Raw genomic sequence first — 16,506 nt, 5'->3', positions numbered from 1 at the left:
ATCCTCTTAATTCTCACCATAATTCTCTGAGATTGATAGAGAAGGAGAAAAGCAACCTCTGATTCGGGGGCTGACTTGGCACCATCACTGGCCTTAAATTCTCCTGATGAATGTAAACATTTCACAAGACATCAACATCAAACAAGGCCATCCTGGGACCATGATATATCATGACAAAAATAGGACACTCTGTAATCATGTTTAAACACAGACAAAACCAGCTAAATCATACAAGCCACCCAAATGACCAAGCATCCCCCTATTCTGCCTCATATAAGTGACTGATGCTGCTTTACCAAATACAGCTCTAACTGCTATCTGGCCTTCCCTTCTTAGAGTTAAGATAAAGATACCCATTCGGAGAACTGCCCCACTTCCTGACAGCATTCATCCAGAGGAAAGCCAGCTTCCTGAAATCCTCCCCAAAATCAACCAACACAAGCCCACGTCCTGTAAGTTCTTTCTAACATTCTCTTAATAAGATACCATATTGTTTTCCAAGGTGATTCCTATTCCTTGCTGCAGTGAGTAATAAACCCGACTAGTTCAACTAGGAACGGGAGTGATTTTAGTGGTCTCTGGCTAGAGACATTAGCAAGTACAAGCATTACCCTTGTTTTATAATTAAAGAATGTAAAGCTCAGAGATGTTGAGAAATTTGCCCAAGACTACAAAGAAGTAACAGAACCAGCACCAATCTGTATCCTTTTTTATTTAAATACTACACTTGCTGTGGTCCCCGTGACTCACTTTCCTCGTCTGTAGTGAAGCAGATACTCTCTGTTCTCCAAAGGTGCCTTCATCCCACATCTTCCCAGAGTCAGGAATAGGAAAACATTGTCAAAGTCACTCTACTTGGGAGAGCTGGGACCTCCTGTGTTAGGAAACTCATACAGCAGTTAAGTGACATCACTATGTCGCCATTTCCTCCCTTGAAGGATTCTCAGGATGGTTAATCGAAGAATGCAGGCAAAATGCTAGCACAGAGCCTGGTGCACAAAAAGGGTAGTTGCCCTTCCTTAACTGTAGTAAGAAGCCCCCTCCCCACATGTGACCTCAGGCCAGGGGATGCCTCGGAAAAACGGACAATTAAACCCCATGCTTCTTCTTTTCTCCTTCTGAGAGTCCAGGAGAGCAACGTGCACCCAGATTTGACCCGGCCCAAGAAGTAAGGAACAAAAGCTTTCATGTTGAGGTGTCTGTCCCACGGGTTTTTGTGTAGCGTGGGGTGGCCATTAAGAGGTAGATGGTGCTGTAATGGATTTACTTCCCGTACCTGGTAGGGCCCAGTCTGAGGACAGGAAAAAGGGAGGTGACAACTGCTCTGCAGAATAGTGAGACGGACCACCATTTCCATGGACACTATCGGTTAAGGTTCTTAGTTGCAAACAACAGAATCCACTCCAGTTAGTTTAATTTGAATATGAATTTATTGGAATATAAGACAGACAGCTTGAAGCCACAGATAGGAAAATGAGCGACATCACTGTGAGGCAAAGGGGCTTCTTTATTGAAAAGACCTCAGCCACTGTGAGGAATGTGCCCCTGCATTCATTCTTTCCTTCCTCAAGTAGTTATGGACCGTCTCCTTCGTGCCAGGAACTGTGCTAAGTGCTAAGGATAAAGGGAAGACTTGTTCTCATGGTGCTGAGAGCCGACTGGATGAGACAGAGCTAAAGCAAGTAGACCCATGGGGGAAGCAGAGAGCCAGGGTTCTGCTGAGGTGGGTGGGGTTGAGACAGACTCAGAGGAGATCACACTGTTTCAGAAGCAGCCACAGCCCAGCCCTGTGTGTGTCCTCCTTGACTTCAGAGTTTCGGGAGAGCACAGTTCGCAGGTTCTCTGCAAAAAGAAAGGAACTTGCTGATTGACATCTCTGAAGCCCCAGACCTGGACACCGCTGACCTTGACAGATCCTAGACTTTCCCAGAAATATGCAGCCAAAGTCCACTCCAGAACCGGAATGACCAACAAGAAGGAAGTGAGTTTCCAAGCCTAGGTGGGGAGCTCAGGAGCTCTGCAGACCTGCTCTGTAGGGTGGCTGACTCAGTGTTCCCATCTGAGAAAAGGGGAGCATGTGAGGAGGCTCAGATTCTCATGACGGGGCTTCTAGGGGTGACCTTCTGCCAAGCTGGCCCGTGGAGGATGTGCTCAGTGTGTGGTTTCACAGGACACTGCAGCCACTTGTCCTGGGAGGCAGCGAGGAGGAAAGACACTGTGCAGGTGTGAATGGTGGGTGGCCCCCTGAGCGCCATCTCTTTCCCCAGCCCTTCCCCTCCCACCGTGTCCTGCCCCCTTTCTTACCTGTGGGTCCCCACATGACCACCGCAGGTCTTCATGCAGTCCTGTGCTGTTGGGAAGTTGTTCTTCTTTGCAAAGCAGCCGCCATATACAAAGATGTCGCAGTGCCCGGACCTGGCATTGTAGAAGTACCTGATCTTCCGGGCCCTGCAGGGACCCATGTGATGAGGTTCCAGGCAGAAGGCAGGCCGGGAATCTATTGGAATGGGAGGGGCTCTGGGTCATTTATGAGGGCGGCCATCACAGGTTGGTCTACAAAGTCAACAACTGACACCACCAGTTTGCGATAGAGAATGTTAGCGTTTTGGGAGCTGGTCAAATTGAAAAGGCCATTTGCCAACCTGCTTTCTGGGACATTAGTATTAATGATGCTAGGCGTGACCATGATATGGTAATCATGGAAAAGTTTATATCTCCTTCATGAAGTATTTAAGATTAACTGGTATGATGCCCTTGATTAGCTTCAAAAAACTACCCATGTTGGGGCTTCCCTGGTGGCGCAGTGGTTAAGAGCCAGCCTGCCAATGCAGGGGGCATGGGTTCAAGCCCTGGTCTGGGAAGATCCCACATGGGGCGGAGCAGCTAAGCCCGTGCGCCACAACTACTGAGCCTGAGATCTAGAGTCCGCCAGCCACAGCTACTGAAGCCCGTGCGCCTAGAGCCTGTGCTCCGCAACAAGAGAAGCCACCGCAGTGAGAAGCCCGTGCACCGCGGCGAAGAGTAGCCCCGCTCACCACAACTAGAGAAAGCCCACGCGCAGCAATGCAGACCCAACACAGCCAAAAACAAACAAACAAAAAACTCTACCCATGTCAATTATATCTCAATAAAGTTGGGAAAAAGAAAACTCTACCAAAGGAAAGGAGGACACAGGTAAAAAATATTCTCCATATATCAATAATTATTGGAGCTGGTACCTGGGTTTTATAATACTATTCTCTGCATTACTTGTATGGTAAAAGGTTTCCACCATTAATAAAAAAGTGTGAAGGAATCAGGCTGTAATGGAGAAAGGCATGAAGAAAACATACCAGTGTGTTCACTTTGTTACCTCATGGGGACTGTATAAATTGAATATTGACACTATATTGATATTGTGATTTATAATAAGAAATATATACATTTGTTCTTTGTCATTTTCCTGGCACGGAGTTCCTAAAAGCCTTGGTATTTCTTTTTCTTTTTAAGGAATTTTTTTGTTTGTTTGTTTTGTTTTATATTTATTTATTTTGGCTGCACCAGATCTTAGTTGCAGCATGCAGGATCTTTTAGTTGCAGCATGTGGGCTTCTTAGCTGTGGTATGCGAACTCTTAGGTGTGGCATGCATGCGGGATCTAGTTCCCCAACAAGGGATCGAACCTGGGCCTCCTGCATTGGGAGCAAGCCGTCTTACGCACTGGACCACCAGGGAAGTTCCTAAAAACCTTGGTATTTCTTAAATGCTGAGAGCAATAACGGTGTCTTTTGTCTTTTAGGTGACTTTTGGGAAGAACCTAGTAACCCCAGAATAGGCTCTGGCTGCCAGGGGAAACCACTGCCTGACAGGAAAGTTGCAACTTTCATTCCTACTCTCCTCCAAGGCCTTCCATCCACAGTTCCCCAACCCCAAACCTCAGAGACTGGAGAGGAGCTGGAGGTTGAATAGTCACCAATGGCTAATGATTTAATGCATCATGACTAGGTAGTGAAGCCTCCATAGAAACCTAAACACAGCAAGACATTCATGTTATTCAAAAGGACTGGCATCGACCCAGGGAACAACATAGGTGCAAGTTCCATCATTGCTCACCTGGACCCCTGCAGCAGCCTGCTCCCTGGGCCTCTCTGTCGCTGCCCTTCGCCCCCCAGAGGCCATTCTGCACACTGCAGCCGCAGGGATCCTGTTACAACTTGAGTCCTACCCCATTGCTCCCACGACCAATCAGTGACTCCCCATCTCCATGAGTCAAATTCTGATTCTTATAAAGTCCTACTTGCCCCCATGGCCTCTCTGCCTCATCTCCTTCCACGTCGCGCCCCCCCCGCACCCACTCAGCTCCAGCCACCCTGGTAATTGTTGCTGCTCAAACACACCAGGCACGTTCTTTCTGCAGCCTCTGCTCCAACGCCCCCTTATCACAGAGGGTTTCGCTGATCAGTCTACAGAAAGAGCACAGCCTCCTGTATCCCCATCACTCTCTACCTTCAAAACACTCATAACCTAGCAGAGTATTCCCCCCTTTTGCTATTGTCTGTCTCCCTCCTAGAAGGCAAGGTATTTTGCCATATTTTGTCAACAGTTCTTTCCCCACACCAAGAACCATGCTTTGTAGGGACTTAATAAATATATGGCAAGGAAATAAATCTTCCATTTCATGCTCACGCCAAGTACACAATCACTGAATAGAATGGATATAACTGAATTCCTGTTAGTGCAAAGTCTACTTGGTGATGGGGAAGGTCTACATAATTATCAATCTACCTTTAACATGCTGTATCTTAAAAGGATAATAAAATAATAGTCAAAAGGGGACAAAGGAGGGACTTCCTTGGTAGTCCAGTGGTTAAGACTCTGTGCTCCCAATGCCGGGGTCCGGGTTCAATCCCTGGTCAGGGAACTAGATCCCACATGCTTCAACTAAGAGTTTGAATGCCACAACTAAAGATTCTGCATGCTGCAACTAAAAGATCCTGCATGCTGCCACTAAGACCTGGTACAGCCAAATAAATATTTTTTTTAAAGGTTGGCGGGACAAGGGAAAGGGACTTGAGCCTTTACTAAGATTATATCAGCCTTGGTCCCAGGAGCAACTCACACAAGTGTTGTGTTTCTTGCTTTCCCTGCAGTTGCTCAGCTCAGTGGTCCCACGTCTTTCTGATTAATTTTAATACTAAAGGAATAATCATTATTTGACACCTAAATATTTTTTCTTGCCCAAAGGAGGTGGGTAGAGAAATTTTTTCAGATTAACACATCTTGGTGGAAAACGGATAAAATTGGCCGTGAAATGTGATTAAACTCTTTAAATTCGTGACTGGTAAGCTGTTCAAAGAACCCATGTAACATGGTTCCCCTGTTCAGTGAGGAAACTGCAGAAGACTTGCCCCAGGACACACAGCATGTGAGTCGTAGGGTCAGGACAAGATACTATCATGTCACAACCCATTTGATAAACTATGTGATTCTGCCAGGAATTCTGAAAATACAGAAAACTGGTAAGAGTTTCTGGGTGCAGTGTCCCATGTTCATTACTCCCCTATCGCTGAGTCTCACCTAAGCCCCCGAATCACAGGGGAAGAGTGAGTCTGGGTTTTTCCCTGACACAAAATATGTGGTGACTCTACCAACATTAACCAATTCCCCAAACATCCACTGGGCATCCCACAAGTCAATTCACTTCTGACACTAAATCTGTGGAGTTAGTGCAGATCCCACAGGTTGAGGGATCAAGACTGTCCTTACTTCAAACGCCAGCCACGTGATCCCAAGTTACACTTGTAACCCACTGGCTAAAAATCAGAGGTTCCATGACCCCACCTCCATGTTCAATAACCAATAGAGGTGGTGACCAAAATCAGGAAAACCCTTTACTTACCGTTCTCATGTTATTATAAAGGGTAAAGCCCAGGGACAGAAAAATGGAGGAGATGCGCAGGGCAAAGGGGGAGTAGAGGTGTTTGGAGGCCCCGTGCCCTAGTGGAGTGCACTCCCTCATAGCACCTCTCTGTGCTCACCACCCCGAAAGCTCTCTGAACCCCAATATTTATGGATTTCTATTGAGATGTCAATAATAGGCATATTGATTGAATCATTGGCCATTGGTGATTGATCTCCATCTCAATACCCTCCCGTCTCCCCAGAGGTGCTGGGATGCGGGGTGATGAAAATTCTAGCCTCTAAACACGATTGGGTTTTTCTGGAGATAAGCCCCACCCTGAAGGTCTCTCGGGTCCCATTCCTTTACTCACCTCATTGCCATAAAAAAGACAGTAAATTCCAGGAGTTTCAGGAGGTCTGTTCCAGGAACCAGGGCAAGGATCAAATATTGATCCTTTTATTACACTACAGTGAAGTTCAGGGACACGGCACTGACCAGGAATAGAGAGTGTCAGAGATGGCATTCCTGATCTGGTAGAGGTAGGCGGGATATATATTTAAAATTTTTGACTTTTAATTTTTTTCCTGTTGAGAGTCATGAAATGTCCCTGGAGTTAAAACTGCCCAACTTCCCAGGAGAAATCCAGAGAGGCTGTCAGCGCCCACCCCAACCCTGCTCCCCAGCCCCTCCATGGACTCCCCTCATCCCTCCCCAGCCTGTGGAGGAGAGGTGAGCCGGGACTTACCTCTGGCACGGCTCTTGTGTTTACCCCCCGGGGTGCAGGCCACCAGGGTGCCCAGGAGGACGAGGAGGGCGATGGAGAGGCAGAGCCGGCTCATGTTCGTGGCTTTGCAGGAGGGCTTCTGAGGAAAGCTGGGGGCTGACAGCTTTTCATATCCCAGCTGAGGGGTGGGACAGGCAGTGAGGAGGGGAGTGAGGAAAGGGTGGAGCTGGGCTGGGTCCTGTTTATTGCGTAATCTCCCCACCTAACCTGCTTCTGCCTGCTGGGGCCAAATGCCCAGTAAGAGCGTTTCTCAGACTTGACTCTGCCTGTGGGTCTCGTGGAAACACAGACTGTGATTCCACAGGTGGAATTTTGTCCAATATGTTGACTCAGGGAGCGTCGCAGCACCTAGAGCAGTGCATGGCAGGTGATGGACGGTCAGTGGGTGGATGAGAGCAAATCAAAGGACAGATAAGTGATCAGCTGCACGTTAGCTCAGGTCCTTCTACTCAGCCTCCTGCAGGTGTCATCACATCTGGGCGTCAATGTCCGGCCCCCACAAGGACTACCCCTACCTACCTCAGAAGACAGATGTGACACAGGAAACCTTCATGCAACCATTGCCACAGCTTCTCAACTGGGTATATGGTTGCTGTTTACCAGGCATTGGTCCAGGCAGAAGCTAAGCTAGGGAAAGACCCTGTCCTCCTGGGGCTGCAACCCTCTTTTCTGGGTAGAAAAAGGAGTAAGGGGTGTGGGCAGAGGGGAAGCAGGGAGCTGAACACGTCTCCACAGCATGACCTCCCATTTCCCCTCACCGGGTTTCAGAAACAGGAGAGCTGCCTGCCTGAGTGGACCTCAGGGGAGCTTGGAAGATCGCCCGCAATAGCCTCCATCCTCCTGTCTCTCCCCCAGTGGTTTTGGAACCATAGGACCTCAGTTTGGGTACCAGCTCTGCCTTTTCCTAACTCTGTGCCCTGAAGACTTAAATCTCCCAGAGCCCTGTGTTTTCAAGTGTCACATGAGGTCAATGCTGTCAGTATCATGCGTTTCTGTGGGAGAAGTGGAGGCAATAGACATATATTCTTCTCCCTGAGAAGTCAAAGTCCTTTGTAATAATAATAATAATGTCATTACAGCAGATAAAACTTAGCTGCTTCTATGTGTCAGACATTATCCTAACTACTTGACATATATTAACTCATCTAATCCTCAAAAATCTTAAAAGAGGTGGTGAGGAATTTTTGATATTTCCTCATGTTACAGAGGAGGAACCTGAGGTAACAAGAAAGAATTTGCCTAAACATATAGAGTGTAGAGAGAGTATCTGAACCCAGGGATCCGGCTTCAGAGTCTGTGCACCATGCACTCTACTGCTTTGTAAGCTGAAACTCTAGGCACATGTGAGGGCTTACACACCCCAATCTCTTCACTCACTCCCATACATTCACTCCCAGTTACACACATGGAGCACCAAGCGGCACACCCCCTCACTCACCTACAGACATGCATTCTTCCACAAACACACACACACAGACACACACACACACACACACACACCCTGTGCTCCACTTGCAGGGTCAAGTGGAAGGGAGCTGGCTCAATGGCCAGAAGCCCCAGGAGCAAGCCCAGCCAAGTGTCAAACGGGCACACAGCTGGGTGATGAGCTGCAGAGGACAGGAGGGGCTGTCTTCCTCGCACAAAGTCACCCTTTCCCTTGAGAAGGGCAGGAGCTCTCAATACCGAGCTGCCCCCGGACAGAAGGGCTTCAGGAGCGGGGTACTCACAAAACAAGCCACTGTGTGTGGAGGGTCTACTCTCTCCTGAGACATTTCACATGTATGATTTCATTTAGCCTCATGTCGACCCTACAACATCTGGGATTCTCATCCCATTTTGCCAGCGAGAAAGCAGAGGCTCAGAGAGGTGAAGCGACTTGCTCAGGACCCACAGCCAGCTGATGGCACAACTAGTATTCTAGCTCAGGAGTCCCTCTGGTCCTGCCCCTCTTCCTGCCTCAGTCTGTCCATCTGAGACCAGGGAACAGCACAGACCCCGCCTAACAGCAGAGACTCCTCTTTTCTGCCCCCTCCTCTCTCATGTGTCTGTCTTTCTCTCCCAATGTCCTCCTCCCTCTGGTCCAGGTTAGAGGCCCCCAGACCCAGGGGCCCCCTGATGGGTCTGTCCTCCCTCCACCTCCCACCTCCCTGCTCATGAGTGACTGAGGTCTCTAGTTTCAAACCTTCCCGGCCCCTGGGGGCATCTTCAGAGAAATAACAAAGCGGGAACATCACAGGGGTTGTATTCTGGATAAAGATGTATGATCCCAGCACTGTGGGACACCAGGTCATATCTCTGCTTCTAATCCTCAGTTTTTCCCTCTGAAAAATGAGAATATTGGACTCCATGCTATCTAGGGCCCCTTTGTGAAATGGATGGAATGCACCCGGGGCAGGCAGAAGATGTTTATCTGTTTGTGATGCTGTGCCCTGTGAGAGGTACATTCATATCCAAGACATGAGTGGCCAATTTCTGGCTACGTGATATAACAGCACCTCACTCTTTGGAGCTACATAGTCTTCCTCCTTCCTTGTTTTAATATTTTGAAATTTATTTATTGGGCCGTGCCGCGCATCACATGGGATACAGTTCCCCAATCAGGGATCAAACCCGCACCCCCTGCATTGGAAGCGCAGAGACTTAACCACTGGACCGCCAGGGGAGTCCCTTAGTCTTCCTCTTTAAAAGAGGTGCCATGAGTACTGGGATTTTTAGGATTATTTTAAGGATTAAAAAGAAAGGCATAAACCAGAGCTTGCAATCTGGCTAGAATATAAGTATTTTTAGCCCACAGAGTACATTTTATAATTTTGAAACATTTGCCAAGATTTAACAGTGGGAGATTTCGTATAAAAGTGAATTTCTGGCACTGTTGGGAAGGTAAATGATTTGGCAACACAGTCCTGCAATTTAACAAGAGCCATGAGTCTCAAACTTGAGTGAAAATCAGAATCACTTAGCCAGGCGTTCAGACACAGATTTGAGATCCCCACCCGCAGAGTTTTGCTTCAGTAGGACAGGGGCGGGACCTGAGTTTCTGCATCAAACAGGTTTCTGGGGCTGCTGATGGTACCGCTCAAGGGACCACACTTTGAAAACCATGAACTAAGCTAAGTAGAGCTGCTCTCTTCTCACGAGGGGAGCGTTCTGTCCAGTTTCCATAATCCCCACCATGCCTTATTGTCCCCCCAGCCCCACTCCCACTCCAAATATTTCCATCCACTTCAATCACCTGGCCTGGAAGGAACTCAAAATTGTGACCCCTGGGGTGGGCTCACAGTAAGTGTTCAGTAAAAGGTAGCTTGTTCTTATTTAACAATCTTCCGAACTAAGTATTATTATTCCTATTTTACAGTTGAAGCAACTGAAATTCAGCTAAGGGAAAGTGACTTGCTGGAGTTTAAAACAGCAGAAAATCAGAAAGAAGACACTTGCCAAAAACTATAAGTCATGTGGCCCCGGTTATTTCAATGTTACAAATACACAAACGACACACAGGCAAATGTATCTGCTATTAACATAGATGATGCATCAAAGATTGTGGACACGACTTCATGAGAGTAAAATTATATTTATCAAAAAAGGAAGAAAAGAAATAGAAAGGGAAAAGGAAAAGTTAAAATAGCAGGAGACATGAGTCAGCTGTAGACATGCCCACTCTAAGATGACTGTAAACCAGTGAACATTGAAGATATGAGAAATTCCCAGGAACAAGGATTATGCCTTTCAACATACAATGGAGCATTTCCCTCTTGGACTGTTGGACCCATTCGAACTCCCTTCTCTCCATGGAAACTTCTCTCTCTGAGTATATGGGCTCTTTTGTTGCTTTGTCACCTAGCGTCTCTTTGTCCTTTTCCTGATACAGTAGCCTGATTTTGCTTGAGGAATGACTCTTCCTCCACCCAGGACTGGTGGGATTGGGCCGCCTGTCAATCAAAGTGCCTGCCCTACCCCCAGACCAAGAGTGGCCAATCAGATGCTCTCCCTGGAATTTAACCTTGATCGATAAATGGCAAAAGACCTAAAAATGGTGGCCTGGGAAGACCTTAGTTCTTCCTTGCTTACCATCCTTTCCAAGTTGGGACCTTTTAGCACTCCCTTAAGTCCTTGAGCTGAACTAAATCAATTAGTGCTTTGGGTGCCAACAGAAGAGTCCAAAAGGATCTCACTTACGGGTAAAATCAGGAAGGGAGAATGGATGCCCACTACCTCGCCACACCGTTGTCACAAATTCCTTCTCTGCTTCCAATAGCCAAAGTCAGTTTCTGTTGCTCATAACCAGCGAGATCTGCTGCCTTTACCAGAGTCACCACCAAGTTCCGCATTTTTCTATCCAGTGGCCTTTTCTCAGCCATCCTCCTCCTCTAACTCACAGGTAAGGCCCTCATGGCATAAATGCGAACAAAATTCTTTACCAAAATTGGTTTCCACTTGGTCGCAGCATAAAAAAATGATGAAAAGCAGAGCTTTCTATTTGAAGAACTTTGAGTCTCCTCTGGTGAATCATCGGGGCTTTTGAAGGCACAGCTTTTAAACCTCTTTCAAGGAAAATCATGGGAGACAGAGAGTGTTGAGTTTGAATCCCAGCACCTGCCAGTATTGGTTATGTGACCTTGGAGAAGGGCTGAAACCTCTGAGCTTCAGCTTGAATGTCTTTAAAATGGAAGAAAAAAAGTATTAAGATTGTTTTGATGTTTATAGATGAAGATGTATGCACAGGGCTTGGTACATAGTAGGTTGTCAATAGTGGTGATGGGTGTTTTACATTATTAATTTACCTCTCTCAGTTACTTAGACATTCTCATCGACTCAGTGACTTTTACCAGCACATCAGGACAGGGAACTCACGTTGCTACTTTCACCCTCTGAGGTACTAGCAACCCCACTTTCTCTGAACCTCAGGTTCCTCCTATGTAAATGGAAGGATGACTCCATCTCTGTGGATACCGTTCTAAATCTATCTGCACTCACAGATGTAAAGCACTAGCAAATTGATTAGGTCACACACCTAGTAAACTGGCAGAGCCAGAGTTTGAAGCCATGGACTCTGATCAAAGGTTTCAGTCATCACATATTTTATCCCTAATAAACATTTCGTGAACAAGTGAATGAACAAATCAACGTCTACTCAACCTATTTGCCTATGTGTTCTGCCAGCACCATAGACTCAACGTTGACCAAAGTGAATTTATTGTCCTTCCTTCTAAAGACTTCCTTCCCCTATCTTCCCCCAGAAGGCTGAGTGCTGTCCTTCATTCTACCTTTTTCTCAACCCCCGTGAGCAATCTCATAGCAAAGTCCGTTGGTTGTACCTCCTCAGTTCTCAGCTGAAAGTTCACTTCAGAATAAGATGCAGACACCTGATCCTAGAACTGCCCCACTTCCTGACAGCGTCCATCCTGAGCAAAGCCAGCTTCCTGAAACTCTCCTGCAAATAACCTCAGGGAAACCCACATCCTGTAAGTCCTTCAACTTCCTCTTAATGAGATGCCTTATCATTCATTGTCCCTTTCTGCAGTGAGTAATAAACCCAACTCGCTCAGCTTGGAAGGGGACAGTTTCTAGTGGTCTGTGGTTGGAAACATCGACAGGTATAAGCCTTTTTCCTTATTGTATAATTAAGGAATGTAAAAGTCAGAGACATTGAGATATTTGCCCAAGACTACAAGGTATTGGGCAACAGAACCAGCTCTATCTGTGTTCTGGTTTATTACACTACCTCTGTTTTTTTGAGTTTTCTCTGCCTCAATTTCCTCATCTGTATTGAGGCAGTTAGGCTCTGCTGTCCTAAGGTTCCTCCAGCTCACTTCTTCCCTGAGCCAGGAGCATGAAAACAGCGTTAAAGTTGCTCTAATAAGGAAGTTGTGACATCCCTTTGACTCGGGACCACTAGATTATGCATAAGTCATTCCCACAATGCCTTGCAGCTGGGACGGTCTAATAATGACCTGTGGTACGTCTTGGGAAATACCTCAGAGAGTCTTGGATTCCTGCCCACCACCTACCTCCTACCCCTCCTTTCAGCCACCCTCATTCAGTTGTTTAAATGTCCACACTATCTGATTGCCACAGCTCTTGCCCAACTGGGGGAAGCAAGTTGGGAGGGTGACCTGGGAGCCCTGATCCTAGTGACCATCCTCCTCTTTTTGAGCTAAATTCTTTCCTCCAACCATATTAGAGGGCACCTTGTGAGGGTGCCAACAACTCCAGCAGCCTGAGCACAAAATCTAGTGAGCTGCAAACAAGGGCTTCCCCCAACATTCAGCTTTGAGTATCTGAAGCTGGTGGTGGAAACTTAGCAAATGTTTTCCAAGAACCTAAAAGACACTTGGTGGGAGAGAGGGGTCCTTCCTTGATTCCCATCTCCCAGTGTCTGTAGGACTGTTTTAGGACAAAGGCAGCAGAATTGGCCACCAGGTTTCTTGGGAGCGGAGACTAGACCAGTTTTGAATGGCAGAGCCAGAGGGGAGAGGGAATCCTTCTGGTTCAATGGAACAAACCAGTGCTCGAGGTGGTATGAAAACTGAGGCTATGCGCGTCCGGAGCCTGTGCTCCGCAGCGGGAGAGGCCGCAGCAGGGAGAGGCCCGCATACCACAAAAAAAAAAACAACAAAAAACTGAGGCTAGAAGAATCTATAGGAAAGGGAAAATCACAATAAAAATGACAAATATATCAAAGAATTAAAGATCATTTAGATAAACCTGTAAATAGATTAAAAAACAAAAAATTGCAAAAGCAATGATAAGAAATAAACGGTAAAAGGATCAGCATGAAAATGTAAAGTAGGGCATCACAATCACAAAATGTGGAGAATGGGAGTGTAAAAATGTAGATGTTTTACAATGTGTTTGAACTTGAATGACTTTCAGTTTAAAGCAAGGAGGTATTGTTATGGTTCAACCTACTTGAACTCCATGGTTACCACAAATCAAACACATACAGTAGAGTCACAAAAACTAAAAACAAAGGAACTCAAGCATACTGAAAGAAAATCATCAAACCATGAACAGATAAACCAAAAGAAGGAATGAACAGAGAAGAACTACAAAAACAACTGGAAAACAAGGATTAAAAGGACAAATCCTATCAAAATACTCAAGACAGTTTTCACAGATCTAGCACAAATAACCCTAAAATTTATATAGAACGCACAAAAGACCCAGAATTGCCAAACTACTCTTGAGGGAAAAAAACAAAGCTTGAGTCATCACCCATGCAGACCATAGAGTACACTACAAAGCTATAGTAATCAAAACAGTGTGATAGTGCCAGAAAACAGATATATAGACCAATGCAACAGAATAGAGAGCCCTGACATAAACACATGCCCTAAGGTCAATTTATGTACAACAAAGGAGGCAAGAATATACAATGGAGAAAAGACAGTGTCTTCAGGAAATGGTGTTGGGAAAGCTGAACAGCTACATGTAAATCAATGAAATTAGAACACTCCCTCACACCATGTACAAAAATAAACTCAAAGTGGATTAAAGACCTAAATATAAGACATGACACCATAAAACTCCTAGAAAAGAACAAGGGCAAAACATTTTTGGACATAAATCACAGCAATATTTTTATGGATCAGTCTCCCATGCCAAAAGAAATAAAAGCAAATATAAATAAATGGAACCTCATCAAACTTAAAAGCTCTTGCCCAACAAAGGAAACCATCAATGGAACAGCAAGACAACCTACTGAATGAGAGAAAATATTTGCAAAACATGCAAGGAACAAGGGCTTAATATCAAAGTATACAAATAATTCATGCAACTCAATATTGAAAAAACAGAAAATCCAATCGAAAAATGGGCAGAAGACCTAAATAGACAATTCTCCAAAGAAGACCTACAGATGCCAGAGGCACAAAAAGAGATGTCAACATCGTTAAATATTAGAGTACAGCAGTGAAAATCAAAACCACAGTGAGGTATCATATCACACCTGTCAAAAAGGCTATCATTGAGAAGTCTACAAATAATAAATGCTGGAGAGAGTGCGGACAAAAGGGAACCCTTGTACACTGATGGTGTGAATGTAAATTAGTGCACTGTCCATTGAAAACAGTATGGAGGTTGCTTACAAAACTTAAAACAGAACTACAGCATGATCCAGCAAGCCCACTTGTGGGTATATATCTGGAGAAAAGATAACTTTAGTTTGAAAAGATACCTCCACCTCAATGTTCACAGAAGCCCTGTTCACTATAGCCAAGACGTGGGCACTGTAAGTGCCCATTAACAGACGACTGGTTTAAGAAATGTGGTATGAAAATAGAAATGGACTCACAGTCATAGAAAACAAACTTATGGTTATCAAAGAGGGAAGGAGGGGGGAGGATTTGGGAAAATGACAAGCACAGAGCCTGACAAATGGCATGTGCTCATTAAAGGTGAGCTTGTTCCTCATTAGCTGGATTAGGAAGCCACCTTCCCACACAAGATGACGGAGAAGGGGTTTCCTTGGACTAGTGGACAATTGAGCCTCATGTTCCTTCCTTTCTTTTCTGAGAATCCAGGAAAATAACCTGCCCCAAAGTTTCTCATGGCCCAAGAAGTAAAGGACAAAAGCAATCTTGTTGAGGTGTCTGTAACCATTTTTTGGTGTATATTGGGGTGGCCATTAAGAGACAGATGCCACGATAAGGGGCTGGCTTCTTATTCCTTGTATGTCTGAGGGCAGAAAACGGGGAGGCACCGGCTGCTCTGCAGAAGAATGAGAAGGACCACCATTTCCATGGAACCTATGGGTTAAGGTTCTTAGTTGCAACAACAGGACCCACTCCAGTTAGTTGAATTAGAATATGAATTTTTAAAAATATAAGGCCAGACTGTTTGAAGCCACAGATGTTCAACATCAATGTGGCAGAGGGGCTTCCTTAGAGGAAAGACCTCTCCCACCACCAATGCTGAGAACAGGATGCCACAAATTTTACTTTTGCAGGCATAAGGAGAGCAGAGATGGTGGGGTGGAGGATGAAGGTGAGGATGCAGTGAGGAAGAAAATTAGGACAAGAATCGTGAATTCAGATCCCAGGCTCTACAGTCACTCCAGTCGTGAGGACCTTTGCTCCTGCATTCATTCCTTCCTTCCTCAAATATTTATGGACTGTCTCTTTTGTGTCAGGCTGTGTGCGAAGTGCGAGGGATGAAGAGAAGACTTGCTCTCATGGTGCTTAGAGCCAACTTGATGAGACACAGCTAAAGCAAGTTGACCCATGGGGGAAGGAAAGAGGCAGATTTCTGCTGAGGAGGGTGGGGATGAGACGGAAGAGGAGGAGGTGAACTGCTTCAGAAGCAGCCACAGTCCAGCCCTGGGTGGGTCCTCCTCAGAATTCAGCAGCGGTTTACAGGTCCTCTGCAAAAGGAAATAAACTTGCTGCTTGACCTCTCTGAAGCCCCAGATCTGGGCACTGTACACCCTGATAGGTCCTAGACCATCCTAGAACTTGTTGGTAGGTCCTCTCAGGACCAGAATGAACAAAAAGAAGGAGGTGAGTTTTCCAAGCCTAGCTGGGATGTGCAGGAACACTGCAGACCTGCTCTGTAGAGTGGCTGACTCAGCGTTCCCTTCTGAGAAAAGGGAAGGAGGCTCAGATTATGAAGACGGGGCTTCTAGGGGTGACCTTCTGCCAAGCTGGGCCATGGAGGACTTGCTCAGTCCACGGTTTCAAAGGACATTGCTGCCACTTCTCCTGGGAGGCAGAGAGGAAAAAAGTCACTGTGGGGGTGTGAGGGGTGTGGGACCCCCTGAGCTCCACCTCTCTCCCCAGCCCTTCCCCTCCCACGTGCCCTGTCCCCTGTCTTACCCCAGGGCCCGATGGTCCCACCGCAGGTCC

General features: G+C 46.2%; 1 protein-coding gene across 4 annotated transcripts in view; it reads right to left on the bottom strand.

Annotated features, from left to right (window-relative positions):
- Nucleotides 1-1,411: 1,411 nt before the first annotated feature.
- The window catches only part of LOC116740834 (serum basic protease inhibitor-like), a 38,613-nt gene continuing 23,518 nt past the window's right edge, over nucleotides 1,412-16,506 (bottom strand). The window contains exons 1-3 of one of the 4 annotated variants that reach the window (XM_032606817.1): nucleotides 6,626-6,761; nucleotides 2,305-2,497; nucleotides 1,412-1,842 (exon numbers count right to left, since the gene is read on the bottom strand). In XM_032606817.1, the coding sequence (XP_032462708.1) occupies nucleotides 1,809-1,842; nucleotides 2,305-2,497; nucleotides 6,626-6,719 (321 nt within the window). In that variant the 5' untranslated portion in view covers nucleotides 6,720-6,761 and the 3' untranslated portion in view covers nucleotides 1,412-1,808. Of the gene's footprint in view, nucleotides 1,843-1,866; nucleotides 2,216-2,304; nucleotides 2,498-6,625; nucleotides 6,762-16,506 lie in introns of those variants that run through there. The other 3 variants (XM_032606816.1, XM_032606818.1, XM_032606819.1) reach the window with 3 other exon arrangements.

This window comes from Phocoena sinus, chromosome 15, assembly GCF_008692025.1.
Source record: "Phocoena sinus isolate mPhoSin1 chromosome 15, mPhoSin1.pri, whole genome shotgun sequence".
NCBI classification, from domain to species: Eukaryota; Metazoa; Chordata; class Mammalia; order Artiodactyla; family Phocoenidae; genus Phocoena; species Phocoena sinus.
The sequence above is the reverse complement of the archived record's forward strand: the minus strand, read 5'-3'. Positions and strand labels throughout refer to the sequence as shown.